We start from the raw sequence: 14,847 nt of genomic DNA, 5'->3' as shown, positions 1-14,847 counted from the left end.
AGTGTTCATCGAAGTACTCCTTCCACCTGTCGACCACCTCGCTGGCATCCGTGAGAAGGTGCCCATCCGCGTCGTTGCACATGTCGGCTTGCGGCACATAGCCTGTGCGGGACTGGTTTACCTTCTCATAAAATTTCCGCGTTTCACTGGCACGGTATAGCTGCTCCAGCTCCTCATGCTCACGATCCTCTTGCTGGCGCTTCTTTCGTCTGAGAATCGTGGTCTTGTCGTTCCGTGCCCGTTTGTAATTGGCCTTGTTCTCTCTCGTTGACCTGCCCAGATATATCGCCCAGGTCCGGTTCTTCTCAATCACCGCTGCCTCGCACTCCCCGTCATACCAGTCGTTTCTGCCACTCGGTGCTTCCACTCCTAGTTTCGCCGTTGCGGTCTCCACGATAGCTGTGCGAATGCTGCACCAGCCGTCTTCGAAGGCAATGCGCCCAGCCCCTCTGCTGTGGGTAGCACCGCTTCAAGCTGTTGCGCGTATTCCTTCGCCGCCTGGGAGTTCCGGAGCTGCCTAATGTTGAGCCGCGGGGTTCGGCGATGTCGCGCGTGGTATACGCTCGACAGTTTTGAGCGCAATGATACCGCAACTAGGTAGTGGTCCGAGCCAATATCCGCATCGCGATAGGTACGTACGTTTGTAATGTCAGAGAAGAACCGGCCGTCGATGAGAACATGGTCAATTTGATTTGCTATACGTTGGTCAGGTGATCTCCAGGTGGTTTTGTGGATGTCCTTACGGGGAAAGAAGGTACTTCGGACTGCCAGTCCTCGGGAAGCTGCGAAGTTGACGCATCTCTGGCCGTTGTCGTTCGTCACGGTGTGCAGGCGATGTTGGCCGATCACCGGCTTGTACATTTCTTCCCTACCGATCTGCGCGTTCATGTCCCCGATGACGATCTTGATGTCTCTACGCGAGCAGCTATCGTAGAGTTTCTCCAGCTGTGCGTAGAACTCTTCTTTCTCTACATCGGGTCTTCCTTCGTGAGGGCAGAGCACATTGAGGATAGTGTAGTTGTAGAACCGGCCTTTTATTCTCAACAAACACAACCTGTCGCTGATCGCCTGCCACTTGATCACACGACTCTGCATCCTGCCCAGCACTATAAAGCCGGTATCCAGCTCATTGGTTGTACCGCCGCTCTGGTAGTACTGTGCCTTGCGGCCACAAATCCTCCGTACCTTCTCTCCTTTCCGGCAAAGCTCCTGGAGCGCAACGATGTGCACACATGATGAATAAACGACGATTGCATCATATTCGTTTCGTTTCCACCTTGCGAGACGCCGCATTTCATAATTCAGCCGTCCGCTCCGGATCAGACGCTGTTTGAGCCGCCCCTAACATGGGGAACAGACGCTCGGACAAGCTGCCCTCCTAGGAGAGCAGCTCCCCCTTCCCTGTCAGCATACGACCAAGTTCCCACCGGTTCACCGATCTTCCCTTGGTTGCTCGTATCCCAGTCGGTACCACGGTCGCAATACACACAAGCAGGGATAAAACAATCATGGTTCTCGACTCATGACACAATAATAATAAGCATGCCACTTCTCAATGGAGGTATTGCTAATAGAAGTTCGGGGTACAGCAGACACCCGAGCATATCTCACAATAGATCAACGATTCTAGTCACAGTGAGGTAGTCCATACAGGAAAAATTAAATGAATTCCAAAAGCCTGTACACGTCTGTATTTCTAATACCATTTCTTATCAGCATGGCTCATTTCTCACTGATGTTTTTTTTTCATCTGATTCATCTGAAATCACTTCCAATTTCGAAATTAAAGCTTAAGATCAATCCGTATGTAAGAAGTAATGTTATTCGTTGGGAGTGACATAGCTATGAAAGCACACTCCTTTTTTTGAGTTTTCAACACTGTTAGAAATTCGTTATTTTAATTGTTGGGATTTATTTGCTTTCGCAATTAGGAGTTTAGGACTTATCTAAGCATACTTGTCAATGTACACTCCTTTGTTGACCAATCTATTGGGATGGAACATAGGTATTTCCTCCTTACGTTTGGGTTTTGAAACCAAGGATATAGCGCCTTTACTCGGTTCGACTGTTACGGTTGGAACTTGAGTACTAACTCTAGTCCTAGCATTTTAGCTTATGGTTATAGCGCCATTACTCGCTCACTTAAAGGAATATGGATTAGTAAATAATAATTAAGGTGATGTTTCTAGTTATTGAAAGAGGAAAAACTGTCACAGCAACATTCAAAGTGCTCGAGCGGCTGAGCATTTCATACACAGTTCTCCTACTTGTTGACGCCACAACTATATGCAAACGACGCAAAAACTAGCAGTATATGCGAGAACAAAAACAATTAAAGCAAGAATACTTAGCTTCTACTTGAAACTAAATTTGTCCTTAGAGTCTTATCTCGAACATCAATCCGAAACCTTTTTTCCACAATCGTATTCCCTCCAAATGGCCAGAGAAGTCAAAATGTTTCTGGCTTATTATCACAACAAATTTGGATTCCTCCGATATAATTTCACATTTGGCACTCACGATATAAATGACTTAATAAATTAATCTGTACATTGTCGATATTTAATCGCTTTGTCTTCCAGAATTTATTTTTTCTTATAAAACGCGAACGCGAAAAACAAATAGACGTCTACATGTGCCCACGCTTGCTTCGATTCTCTGCCAGCTTGATTTTTTCTGTTCACAAAAACTGATTTGGATTCTGTGGATTTATATTCGGATACAGAGGGTTATATCGCACAGGAATTGATCGTAAAATGTTAAGAATCAGAAATTGTTTTGTTAATTTTTTTCTTCAAAAGAAACTATTGCCTTTACTGATGAAATTCTTCGGTTTATTGAAAACAGTCATGATTGTAATATCGTAAACTGGAGCAAAAACCCCCTCCGGAAAGATGGATAAACAGAAGGCGATGTGGTGGCCTAAGGGGGCACAGCAAGTCGGAAGAAAACCAAAGTAAAAACACAACATGTAAAATGATAAACGAAGTACCGCTATGTTTAATGGTCTCTTCACCATAGCCATATTTCCCTTCTCGCATACTTGCGTCTGTGGTGATGTACGTTCTTCACCAGCCCGATCGTAACACATGAGCCGGCATGATGCTCCACAAACACATGCAGCTCAGTTGTGAAAAGTGCGCTACCCCGGCTGCAGCATATTTACTATATTTGTACCTCGAGAGCTTCCACAGAGCTTTGCTACAACTACACGGCAACAGCAGTGGTAGTGAAGCAAAACCTAGGTGCCGGTCGAACGCGAACGTGATCATGGTGGAGAAAAAGATCATTCGGAAGCAAAAGCTCGCGCTTACAAATACTATCTCAGATATGGAATGGTGACGTTGATCGACACGATGGAAGACTGCAGCAGCAGCAACAGTGGCCCCGGCCAATGTCGCCGAAGAAATCAAATAAGGTGAAGATAAAACTGGTTTGGGATGTGAAACCGCTGTTCGAAATTGGCGTAGCAGTGTGTAGCTTATCACATTCTATCTACCTGCTAGCAACCGGTTCCGACGGTTAAGCTGGCAGTAGTGTTATATGATGGTTTAACAATATTTCAAGAATTTAAATAACAAGAATAGAAACCAACTGACCAAATAATTTATTATGAATGTATAGCACAGCATAGCTGAGATTGCACAAAGAATTGTCAAAATGATGTTTGAGAGTAGCAAATCATTCTTGGTGTAATTTATTATAACTATGGGTTTTTCTCGGTATAGCGTAAGGTTTGGAATTGTTTGCTCTTCCTTTTGTAGCCTTTTAAAGGAAGTAGATTTTTTTAAACAGTGTTTTGATATCATTCAAGTCGGATCTAAAATACAAGAACTGCACGTAGAGCGAATAAATTACAGGAAAAAAACATAAGAAACAAGTCAACAATTTTTTTGCAACATTTTAGTGTACGTGAATTAAACAGACCTTCGATTTCCGTGGTTGTCAAACGTGCTGAGGAACAAAGTTCATTGCAAAAAATGATAAGTTAGAAGTTACAATGATAAATCATAATAACATAGTTTGACCTACGCGTGAAAAAACTCCAGCTTGGTATAAATGTATCCCATAACTACCGTCCACGTCCAAGTCTTTCGCAATTTCCTTCTCTAGATTGTTTGGCGAGACCAATTCTAAATACGGCCACCCTGACAAAAAATAAACCTTCGCGGTTCACTACCCAGTATCATTAGAAGAGACAATCATGGGGCCGACTAGCGGCTGTGTGCCTCAACATACGGCCAGTGTGAGGAGTGAAAAGATGGAAAAACCCCATTTAAATTTAAATGCCTTGGAAACTCTCGTTTCCTTCGAGAAATTGTGCAATTTAGCCGCCACTGTCATCATTTTTTTTTTGTCAGCATGAACTAAACAGTAGAAAAAACACGGTATCATTACGTGGGTAAATGCATATCGTTGCTGGCTTATACGGACGGTTAGTCTTGGTCGGTATTTTAATTAGCCATCGCGGTATTTGGTGCTTGGAATAATTAGGCGTATATAAAAGATTTGGCCGTGATCAGATCACGAACCGGCTTTCGGATAACCAAATTCATTCGAATCGAAATTTTATCTTTCTGATATTTTTAAAATTTCGCATTCATTTCTCAAGAATAATTTCGTATAACCGCAGTTTTTTAAAGCATAGACTGATAATTGACGAAAACAAAGAAAATTAGGGTTAAAAAAGAAATCTGCTTGCCACACAAATGTTGTGTGACAAGCAAATGAATGATTAGAATAATGATCTGTTCAATGACCCTTTTCGTGTTCACTAAAGTCCGTTAAGTCACGAAAAGTTGCGTAAAGCATTATGAAAAAGGTTGATAGAAATGTTCATAACCACTCATTTTTGTTTTATTTCTGCATATCAACGGTTGATACACACGGCATGATATAAAATTAGTTTTACACTGGATCCAAAAAACAACTTTCTCAAATACACTAGGCGCAAATAAAACCACGAAAACTTTTAATAAAAACATATATCTCCGCCGTTTGTACTCGTAAATCTCGGAGTGAATGGTGCCATCGTTTCGTGCATGCCACCTAAATTCGCTGCTTCGTACGTGTCCGGTGTCAGCTGTGGATCCGGCCGCGACCGCCGGCTGTGGGAGTAACCTAACCACCCTTCCGAGAGTGGACCGGCCCCAGCTGGTGAGAAGGCATTGTGCAATTGTTTGCCTTTTTCCCACTTGTTGTCGATGAGTGTCGACTCTGAGCCGGCTGCGGCGGCGGCACCAGTAGCTATTTTCCACTTCATTTTCTGTCGTGTGAAATTATGTTCTTGCCTCTTCTTTTGTTTTGATTACATAGTTTTTCGAGAAGTGATTTGTCTACCGGGTATACAACAGAAAGGCAACATAATCACAACAAAAGATATGTACACATGACAAAAACCCTGAAACATCTGGGTTCCCATTCAGCTTCTATTACTTCCATTCTTGTTTGGAGAACAACTTTCTCAAGGTTTCGATCTAAAAGTGTTTAAGTTAGTGGAATCTTTTGGGATGTCTTTCACAGTTTTTACCTCCTTAAATCAGTTGAGAAATGTCTTATTTGTAGGAGGATTAACTGTTTTTTCGCAGCATCAAATGGAATGTTTATCGGAGTTTGTTTATTCGATGGAAAGTTAATTATTTCGAATAGTTTTTGTAGCCCATTTACTTGCCGACATAATCTAATGTTTCTTTTTTATTTTCATTCTTTTTTTTTCAGCTTAAAACGAAAGTCAATGTGGCGACAAGATGGTTATAGTTACACGGGTGAGTTTGCCCTCGGTCTTAAGGTGTATTTGTTGGTGGAAATGATTTTTCTGGTTTAATATTCAAAATGTTTGACTAATTAATTGAGTTCGATTCATAATCTTTTGTGGCTCCGTAACTCGTACGTGGAAAATTAGTTCAGCTTATTGCCGAACCACGGGGCAGATTGAAGACGCAGGTAACAGTGAAAAATGCACAAAAATAAAACAAAACATTTCGTAATCAGAGCCCTGTTGAGCCGCTTTCGTACATGACCAATGTTCGCACTGACTTCCTTATTGATGATGTCGGTTCGGTATAGGCAGCTCCCTGCAGTGCATGAGGTTTCTTACCCTGTAAGCGCAAGTACAAGGCACAGAAACTTCCATGTACTACTGTCGGCTGGCTGGCTGGCTGGCTGGTTGGCACACTGGCGTAATTATGATTTGATTTTTTAGCACGTAATCAGTATATCGAGTTACTCGTCAAAGAAGACCTGCGCGGTACACGCCAGCCGTATCATACCTAATCACTCGTTCAGTGGCCATGAATTGTATGCTAGCATACGGTTTGCTATTTCGTGAGGATTTGTGTTATCGAAGAATGTGGTGTTTATGTTTAATTGGTGGTGCACGAAGGTTACTGGTATTCTAGATGGTGAGACATATTTTTTGGTTTCTGTATGTAATAAGTAGCTAGAAGCAATATGTACAGGCGGTCAAAGGGTTTCCGGGAGGTTTTGCGTAACTTATTTGGATGCCCCGAAGATATTACCGAGCACGTGTTCACTATCGGAACTTTATGTTACAGTAATGCATAGAGATAAAGTAAAATTGACAGTAATTGAAGGTGATGATAATTGATAATTGAAATTGATGTCATTCAAGTTGATAATTTTAAAATGATAATTTGGATAATTCGATTTCTCTCTTGATAATTTCTCAGTGTTTTTATATTGGGACCAAAACTCAATCCGTAAAAACCCTTAAGGCGGAACTTTTTTTTGAAAATGGTTATTTTCCAAACTGCCACGGGCGATTTGGGAAAACTTGGAATATCATTCAAAGGGAACAGTTGTTCTAAGTTCTGGTAAAGGCGCCACTTGTCTTGACTCTAATCTAATTTTTCAAACAGATTGAGCAAACACTGGGAGTTTTCATATGTATCCACTTCTCCATGTATTATGAAACCATGTCAGGTAGATGGAATATGGTATGTGAGAGTGAATTTCGTAGATTCCAAATTATTTTATTACAAAATCACAAAAAAAGGTATTTTTATAAAAATTCAAATAACATATTCGTGCTTCAAGTTTTTAGCTCTACATTTTTGTAATAACGTATCCTGAATCCATCCATGAAAAAAAATGTTCCGTCTCGGGTCTTTATGTTATAGAACAGTTGAGATAACTCCTCTAATACAACCTTCAGTTATAGATTTCAGTTGACATTCCATGACATCTGTATCACCAGAAAAGCGCAAAAATTGTAGGCTACTATAACAAGTACTGATGCTATATGAAGTATTATATAACTTCATGAAAGCAAGCCAACTTGTTAGACTGAAGCTGAAAAAATACATCTCAAGTACCAATACGGTGAGAAAACGTTCAGAACAGGTTATTTTCAAGTTGTAATTGCTAACTTATTAAAACATCGTTGCCGTAAGCAATAAACTTCAAAATAAAAATATTGGGGAACGGCGCTGAACAATTGAAAAATAGTGATTATGGCGTTTCGAATCATCACCGAAAAAAAAAAGTAGGAGGGTGGTATTCAAGACACGACCGCATGTGTTGACTACCGTATTCTTAAAAAAAATATTCCATTGAAGCAAATAGTAGAGGGAATTGCAACGCTTCTTTTACAAAACTTCTGTAACAAAATTTCGAGGCTCCAAAAGGTACCAGTTTCTGATTATTCTCGTCCAGAATTCCAGCCATTTTAGTATTTATTACTAACAGCCACCAGCATAACGGGTGAAACCGGCACGAGATGACCGGTACTATTTTGTCTTTCCTCCTTTCAGCTGCTAACACCTAGCGCTGTCGTGAAATTAACATCAACATAAACATGCATTTTTGCAAGGTTTTTTTTCCGCTAGTAACAGCAATTGTAAAACATAAAATTCAACTAACCGCTTCTATTATAAAACTGCGAGGCACCAAAAGGTGCCAGTTGCCGATTTCTTGTTTACTGGTTTCCGTCCAGAATTCCAGCCATTTTAGTACTTTGCAGTAGCCACCAGCATCACGGGTCAAACCGGCACGAGATGAACGGTACTATTTTGTTTTTCCTCCTTTTAGCTGCTAACACCGAGCGTCCGTATGTACCCGGTACGGTTTAATAATGAAACTGATGGGGTGAAATGTTCTAACGATACGTTTTATACCAAGGCTTCGTCAGATAAATAGAAAGAGGGATGGGCTACATAGCTGATGGAATGGTAGAGACAAATGTTTCTTGAAAGCTGCGCCGGCCGCTGTCATAATATTAACACCAACACAAACATGCATTTTTGCAAGGTTTTTTCCGCTATCAGCAGCATTTGGTAAAACAGAAAATTCAATTTGCCGCTTCTGTAACAAAATTTAGAGGCACCAAAAGGTGCCAGTTGCCGATTACATTGTTGTTTTCTGGTTAATCTACTAAAAGCCACCAGCATAACGGGTGAAACCGGTACGAGATGACCGGTACTATTTTGTATTTCCTCCTTTCAGCTGCTATCACCTAGCGTCCGCATGTCACTGGTGCGGTTTTGGAATCAGAATGATGGGGCGCCGGCCGCTGTCGTAAAGTTAACACCAACAAAAAGATGCATATTTGCAAGGTTTTTTCCGCTAGCAGCAGCATAAACATCGGAAACAGAAAGTGACAACAACAATAACAACAAAGTCAGATCGATTGTATCCGTTAGTGTCGACTGTGCTTGGGAAGAGAGGTAGTGATTGGCTGCGCGGTATGATTTAGACAATCGATATTAATTACCAATTTTTCAATAGTGTATCTCAAACAATAGTTTGTTTTTGTTACATAAATTTAACCGTAAAAGAATTTCTGATCGATTGATGCCAAAACCTCGAAAACCTGATTATAGATGACTGCAAAATAAGCGCTCAAAACCTGACCACTTTTCTCTGGTTTTCCCTGGTTGAATTACTAGATTTTTAAATTCAGGGGCCTAACTTCGATATAGACGTTAGTCAACGTCAAAACAATATTAGATCAACGTTTCGATGCCTGTAATACAAAGTTCTACATGCGCGTCAAATTTCATGTTGAAACATTGTGTTCCACTTCTGAAAAAATCATACGCCATTCATTGGATACCGTTTTTTATTTATCGATCAGTGGAAAAAATATTATGCATTACAGAATGTTCGCTGATTTATTAATTTGCGAAGAGTCAATTTAGCCCACCATCACATGGGCTTAATTATCCGTAAACAACTATCTGGCATCTTTTTCTTACGTGCGTAGTAAATCGCAATGTCGTTTTTTTTTCTTGGGTAGATCTGCACTGACCCAGGAAAATAAAGAAATTCGCGCATTCGTGGGTCAGAATCTGCCACAACAAAGCGCATGCGCAAATGCGTTGCTATGACAACATTTACCCAGCGCATACGCAAATGTGATGTTATGCGCAGTGCAACAAGATCGACAATCGTCTCGTCAATGGCACTTCCAGTTAATTTTAAATTGATTATAAAAAGCAATGTACAACCTTTTAAAATGGATTGTTTTTGTAGCTTAAATATTAAAATTGTTCTCGCATAGTTTCAACGTTATCTAGACTTAAGATATAACAAAACTCGTGGTCCCCGTGGTTCTGTGGTTAGCGATGTCGGTCGGCTAGCTCTCCCACACGGTTATGATATCGAGTTCGATTCCCGATCGAGTCGAAGATTTTTTTGAGCTGGAAATTTTCTCGACTCAGCACTGGGGCACGGTGTATCGTTGTACTTATCCTACACATGCAAAATGTGCCAAAAACAATATCGATAACGAATTCTCTCAACTAATCTAGTTGATCGGGACCGCTATTAGCCCCAAGGCTAAGCGTGCGATATTGTTTTGTTTTTTATATAACAAAACTAGAAAACATTATTGGATATACGGTAACAAAAAATGAAGTGATATTGGTTGCACTGCAAGCGTTTTGTTTATCTTTTCATGGCACATTTTTACCCACCTCGAAAAGTTTTATTGAAATCGTTCAAATATTTTAATAACAATTCGATCAAGTAATTTTGCGTTGGCTGCTGAATACTAAGATCATTCGTAAGAAAAGCACTTTGTGGGCACGTAGTATTATTATTAGGCATGTAATATTGAACAGGCGCGGCTTTATACACAGTTTTTCTAATAGTGCAAGCATCTGGAAGACAACTTGTGCTATTCATGTAATAGTTATTGTTCGTTTAACCCATGCTATTGAAAAACATCTCCAAAACCAGGAAAAAACGAGTTTGTTTTCGAAATGTGATTGAATCACTGATGGAAACCAACTTCTCGTAAGTGATGTATTTCAATTTGTTTTCTGTGCAGTTTTAATAACATCATAAACACAAGTTACGGACAAGCAGCGGCAGTTTATATTCAACAATCTATGAGACACAATTATGCAATGAAAGAACATCTCGAGAACAAGAATATAACAACACAAGTTTGCCATTGCGCTTATATGACTACTGTCATTGTGAATTCTTTTCTAACATGTTTTGTGTGTTACTTGGGCCGTGCTGTGGAGGGCTTCAGGTAAGTTTCGTCGCCCACAAGCAAGCAACCTTTGAACTTTTTCAGAATCTTCTCGTATAACTTTCGAACGCGTGTTTCAATCACTAGATTTTGCTCAAGTGTCCTGTAGGGTTGCTTACAGCAACGGAAAGAACAGTAGCCTCCTCGTGGACGAATCCTCCGGATAGTAGTATTATTGGCATCATATTTTTCTGTGATATCCCAATCCCAGGGCCTTTGGTTTACTATGATTACCCTTAATACCTTCCAGTTCAACTGCCGATCCACTACGATGATTGTTCTAAACCTTTCGGGTGATGGCCATCTGTTCTAATACACAGTTTAGTTGACGAATTTCAGTGTTTTTACGATTTTCCGAGCGGGTTCTCAACGTGATAGTTATTTTCCTTTTTACGTTTTTCATTTAGCACAATTTTTATCAGATTTCACATCTTGAGATGAATTTTTTGAACTGAAAAACTGCTGGTTTCTGAGCAAATAGCTGTCAAAACAAGCTTTATTGTGGATTATTGTATTCGACCCTCCCGCTGGTCTCGAGGTACGATGCTGGTCTAACGAGCCAGTCGTCGTAGGTTCGAGTCTCAACTCGGGAGAGACTGTTAGTGTCAGTAGGATCGTAGCACCAGCCCCACAATTGTCCTGTATACTTAACAGTTGGCTGCGAAGTTTGTGTATAATAAACAAAATGTCGAGTTCCAAATCTGAACGTAGCTTTGCTATGTTTTGCATTCGAAATGAAAACGCATTTCCAGGTTCTATTGAAAAGACGGATTCAACCACTTAGATGGAAACTTTTCTATGGAGACCTGCTCTGGGTCTACTAGAACGAAAAGTATTGTATTAGATGTTGCGGATTCTACATTGTCACAGCTCGGTTCCAATACTCCAAACTAGTTGATGCAGGCGGATTTGCCCGGTACTTTTTCCGCTGCAATATCCTTGGTGGATCAACTGAAAAACCTGTGCAATTCCACACAATATAACGCAAGCATTTCAATCAATTATTTTCATTCTCCTCAGTATGTGGAAGTATGTGGCTTGTCATTCTCCTCAGTATGTGGAAGGAGAGGAGAAAAAATTCACCGCGCACTTCCCTTCCAGTATGTGCCTGCGTGTAACAAATGCTTTCACCACACTGCTTCTTTCTCCACTCCAAAGTGTCTCAACCAGCTTACAGAGAGACAAACACACTTCCAGCTCACCTTACATCTGATAGAAACAAGAGGGGTGAATCACTCTACAGAGAAAACGCAGAAGTACACAACAGTGTCCACTGGCGAGTAGTATGGAAGGTGAAAACAAACCTACCGGGCAAAAGTGTAGTCCTCGTGTAGCTACACTGCGAAAACGAATTCCACCAGAGTAAATTCGACCGACACGAGCGGCACTATTTTTCTCCCAATCTCTTTTCCTCTTCTGCTATGCTCAAGAAACCAACTGTGAAACGCACCGCAGATAGCTCTGCAGTGTAATTATTGTGCGTGATGTCCACACGTGTGAGAAAGTACACCGAAGTTAATTGTCTCGCAAGAGAGAGATTGCAGATTTCAACGCAGTGCTTTCAGGAAGCTCAGCAGAGAAAAATCGTTTGTCGCTCTCTTCTAGCATCAGCGTTGATTTGCTCTTTAGTGTGGGAGCAGATGTTCTCCTGCACTCTAGAGGTTTTCTGAGGAGAAAAGACAAGCATGCAGGATGGTGCACCGGTCCATACGGCAAATAACGTCCAAGCGTGGTGTTGGGAGAATTTGACTGATTTTCTCGATAAGACCATGTGGCCTCCCAGCTCCGCTGACCTTAACCCTTAATTGGACTTTACGACAATACACATGCTGGCCAAGCAGAGCGAACATAAAGTGAGCACTATGGAGGAGGTGTGCTTCCCGCTAATTTGTAGTAAAGGTTCTCAATAAACACTGCTTCAAAAAAAAATATTCAGGGAAAAATATCTTGTATGTTTATTTATTATTATATTCATATATTACGGGGAAACTCATTTAAGTTTCTGTAAAAAGTAAAATTCACAGGAATGGAGGAAAACTATAAACTTTCATTATTTCCAGTTTGAGTTAATAAAAGCTAAAGCTAATGTTGTTTCAATGGTAAAAAATTTCGTACTCATTTCAATAAAATTCAACTGTTTGATTTTCATCTTTCTACTAGACAGATTTGTTTTTTTTGAAGTAGAATACTTCTATCAGGAAGTTCGGCTACATAGGGATGTGAAATGAAAATCTAAAACCAAAAAAAGTGAAAAATATGTCCAATTTCAAATGCTAATAAATCGGTTAGTATTCGATGGATTTCCTTCGTTCTTGCAGCAATAGATTGGAAAATCTTCTAAGATTCTTCCCAAATGAAGATAATTGTAATTTTGTTATTCGCACTATTGTACTATTGAAAATAGTCAAGCCTTGTCAAAACGAAAAATTCGACCTCTGATTGGTCGTTATATGATTGCTTTCCAAGCACGGTCGACAGAATCATATACCTTGCAATTGAAAACATGCTATTTGGCCTATATAAGAGCTTGTTTCAGCCGGAGCCGCTCATAATAGTTCTAGACAGCGACAACAGCAGTCGTTCTTCCTTAGCAGCAGCACTAGCCCTGTGGTTGGTCACCACGTCTCAGGAGCAGTTAATTCCCCCACTGTTAAGGCAGCTCAAAGGTTGTGATCAGCAACCGATTTTGAACCGCAAAATGCCTTTTTCAAGGCAAATAAAGAAATAATTGAAGGTTAATAATTTTCTGGCATCAACACAAGCAGACATTATGTGCGGGATGCAATCAAATTCTCTTGTAGTTGTCTAATTTTTACTTTATTTAGTAAACCCCCCACTGTAGGGGCAGCGCAAAGGCTGCGATCAGCATAACCGACTTTGAATAATAAACTGCCCTGTTAGAACGCATTTACAAAAGCACTTAGTTCGACTATGCAGAGGTAATATGAAGTCGATTCAATCAATCAGCATAAACAGAATTTCGTCGTCTCCCAGCTGCTAAGTTGCAACATGATGCAACACGCAACAGCGAGCAAACGAAATCGCTTGATGTTACAAACCGCAATAAGATACGGGTTAAAACCGTTGCGTGTATGAGAGCACCATCGGTGTTTATTCGCTGGATACAAAAATCATATGCGAATTGTGGAATAATTTGTCTGAAGAACATTAGGGAATGGAACAACTGAACTGAAAGGCGTGGCCTATTACGTAGCACCCTTCGGCTATAGAAGAGTGTTTCTGGGAAAACTAGCTACATTCATTAGTCGGAAGGTGAGCTGGATAGACCTCCACAACGTTGACAGCAGTAGCAGCAGATATCAGCACTCAGCAGTAACAGAATATAGCAGCGGGTCGCGCCTGTGGCTGCCTTCAAATTAAACAAAGCACTTGCCCTGTGGTTGGTCACCACGTCTCAGGCCTCTGCCTGAGTACGAACGCCAACGCGAGCGATCGGGCGAGATTTTTGCCGTACATCAGCCGGCAGTTCCTCCAATGGAAAAGTTGGATCATTATGTTCAGAAGAATATTACTGTCGGTAATATTACAGAGATGCGATTGCATTATATCCGATATGGAATTGAACAATTGTTCTTTTGAGGACAAATAAAACACTTAATTTGAAGAATTAATAGTTTTGGGTACCAGTAGCAGTATGGTAACAGCCTCAGCGGTAGGTAAAGTCGGTACTTCCATGAGGCGGATGTTATAAGCAAGTAAATGAAAGCGGCACGGCGAAACAGTTCGGGTGTGCTTAAACCTGTAGTACACTTTTCGTCTAATGGTCAAATATTTGACCTTCTGACATAATGGTCAAATTTATTTGACATCATGGTTGTTGTTTGCCCGTGTTTGCCTCATGTTAAAATTGGCGAGTGACAAACAATTATCTTTGACCAAATTTTTATCTGTCAAAAAGTGACAAATATTTGACGCTTGGTCAAAGAGTGTAATACAGGCTTTAGACGCGCGTCATTTTTCGTTGTTGATATTATTCCCCACATGAAACGACGCGCTTTCGTACGATTGCGGCGGTATTAGCGGTAGATGCAATTGCCAACACTTACTCCAGTAAAGCCGTGTTTAATTTTCAATGTGAAAACACCTTTCTATTGTGTTGGCCGTGCGCATAAGGCCTCTGCCAGGCTAAACGCGAAAAGCGGCCGGAACCGATTCGCCCGGCCGTGGGTTAATGTACATCCGTAAGTAGAGCTGTGTAAAAGTATTCTACTCCAACCTTGCGGTCGTGGCTTTGCACACAACCCTCCTGTGATTTTTTTATAACACTGTTTTACAAAGGTTTAGCCCTAGAGCTTAAACTGGAAAAAAAATGAAAGTTTTTAGCT

General features: G+C 40.8%; 1 protein-coding gene across 6 annotated transcripts in view; it reads left to right on the top strand.

The window, feature by feature from the left end:
* The window catches only part of LOC129727731 (myosin-VIIa), a 79,713-nt gene that overhangs the window by 50,110 nt on the left and 14,756 nt on the right, over positions 1-14,847 (top strand). For 5 of the 6 annotated variants that reach the window (XM_055685839.1, XM_055685837.1, XM_055685840.1 and 2 more), the window contains one exon: positions 5,719-5,765. In XM_055685839.1, the coding sequence (XP_055541814.1) occupies positions 5,748-5,765 (18 nt within the window). In that variant the 5' untranslated portion in view covers positions 5,719-5,747. Of the gene's footprint in view, positions 1-5,718; positions 5,766-6,262; positions 6,402-14,847 lie in introns of those variants that run through there. The other variant, XM_055685841.1, reaches the window with a different exon arrangement.

This window comes from Wyeomyia smithii, chromosome 3 (genome assembly GCF_029784165.1).
Source record: "Wyeomyia smithii strain HCP4-BCI-WySm-NY-G18 chromosome 3, ASM2978416v1, whole genome shotgun sequence".
In the NCBI taxonomy this organism is placed as follows: domain Eukaryota; kingdom Metazoa; phylum Arthropoda; class Insecta; order Diptera; family Culicidae; genus Wyeomyia; species Wyeomyia smithii.
The sequence above is the reverse complement of the archived record's forward strand: the minus strand, read 5'-3'. Positions and strand labels throughout refer to the sequence as shown.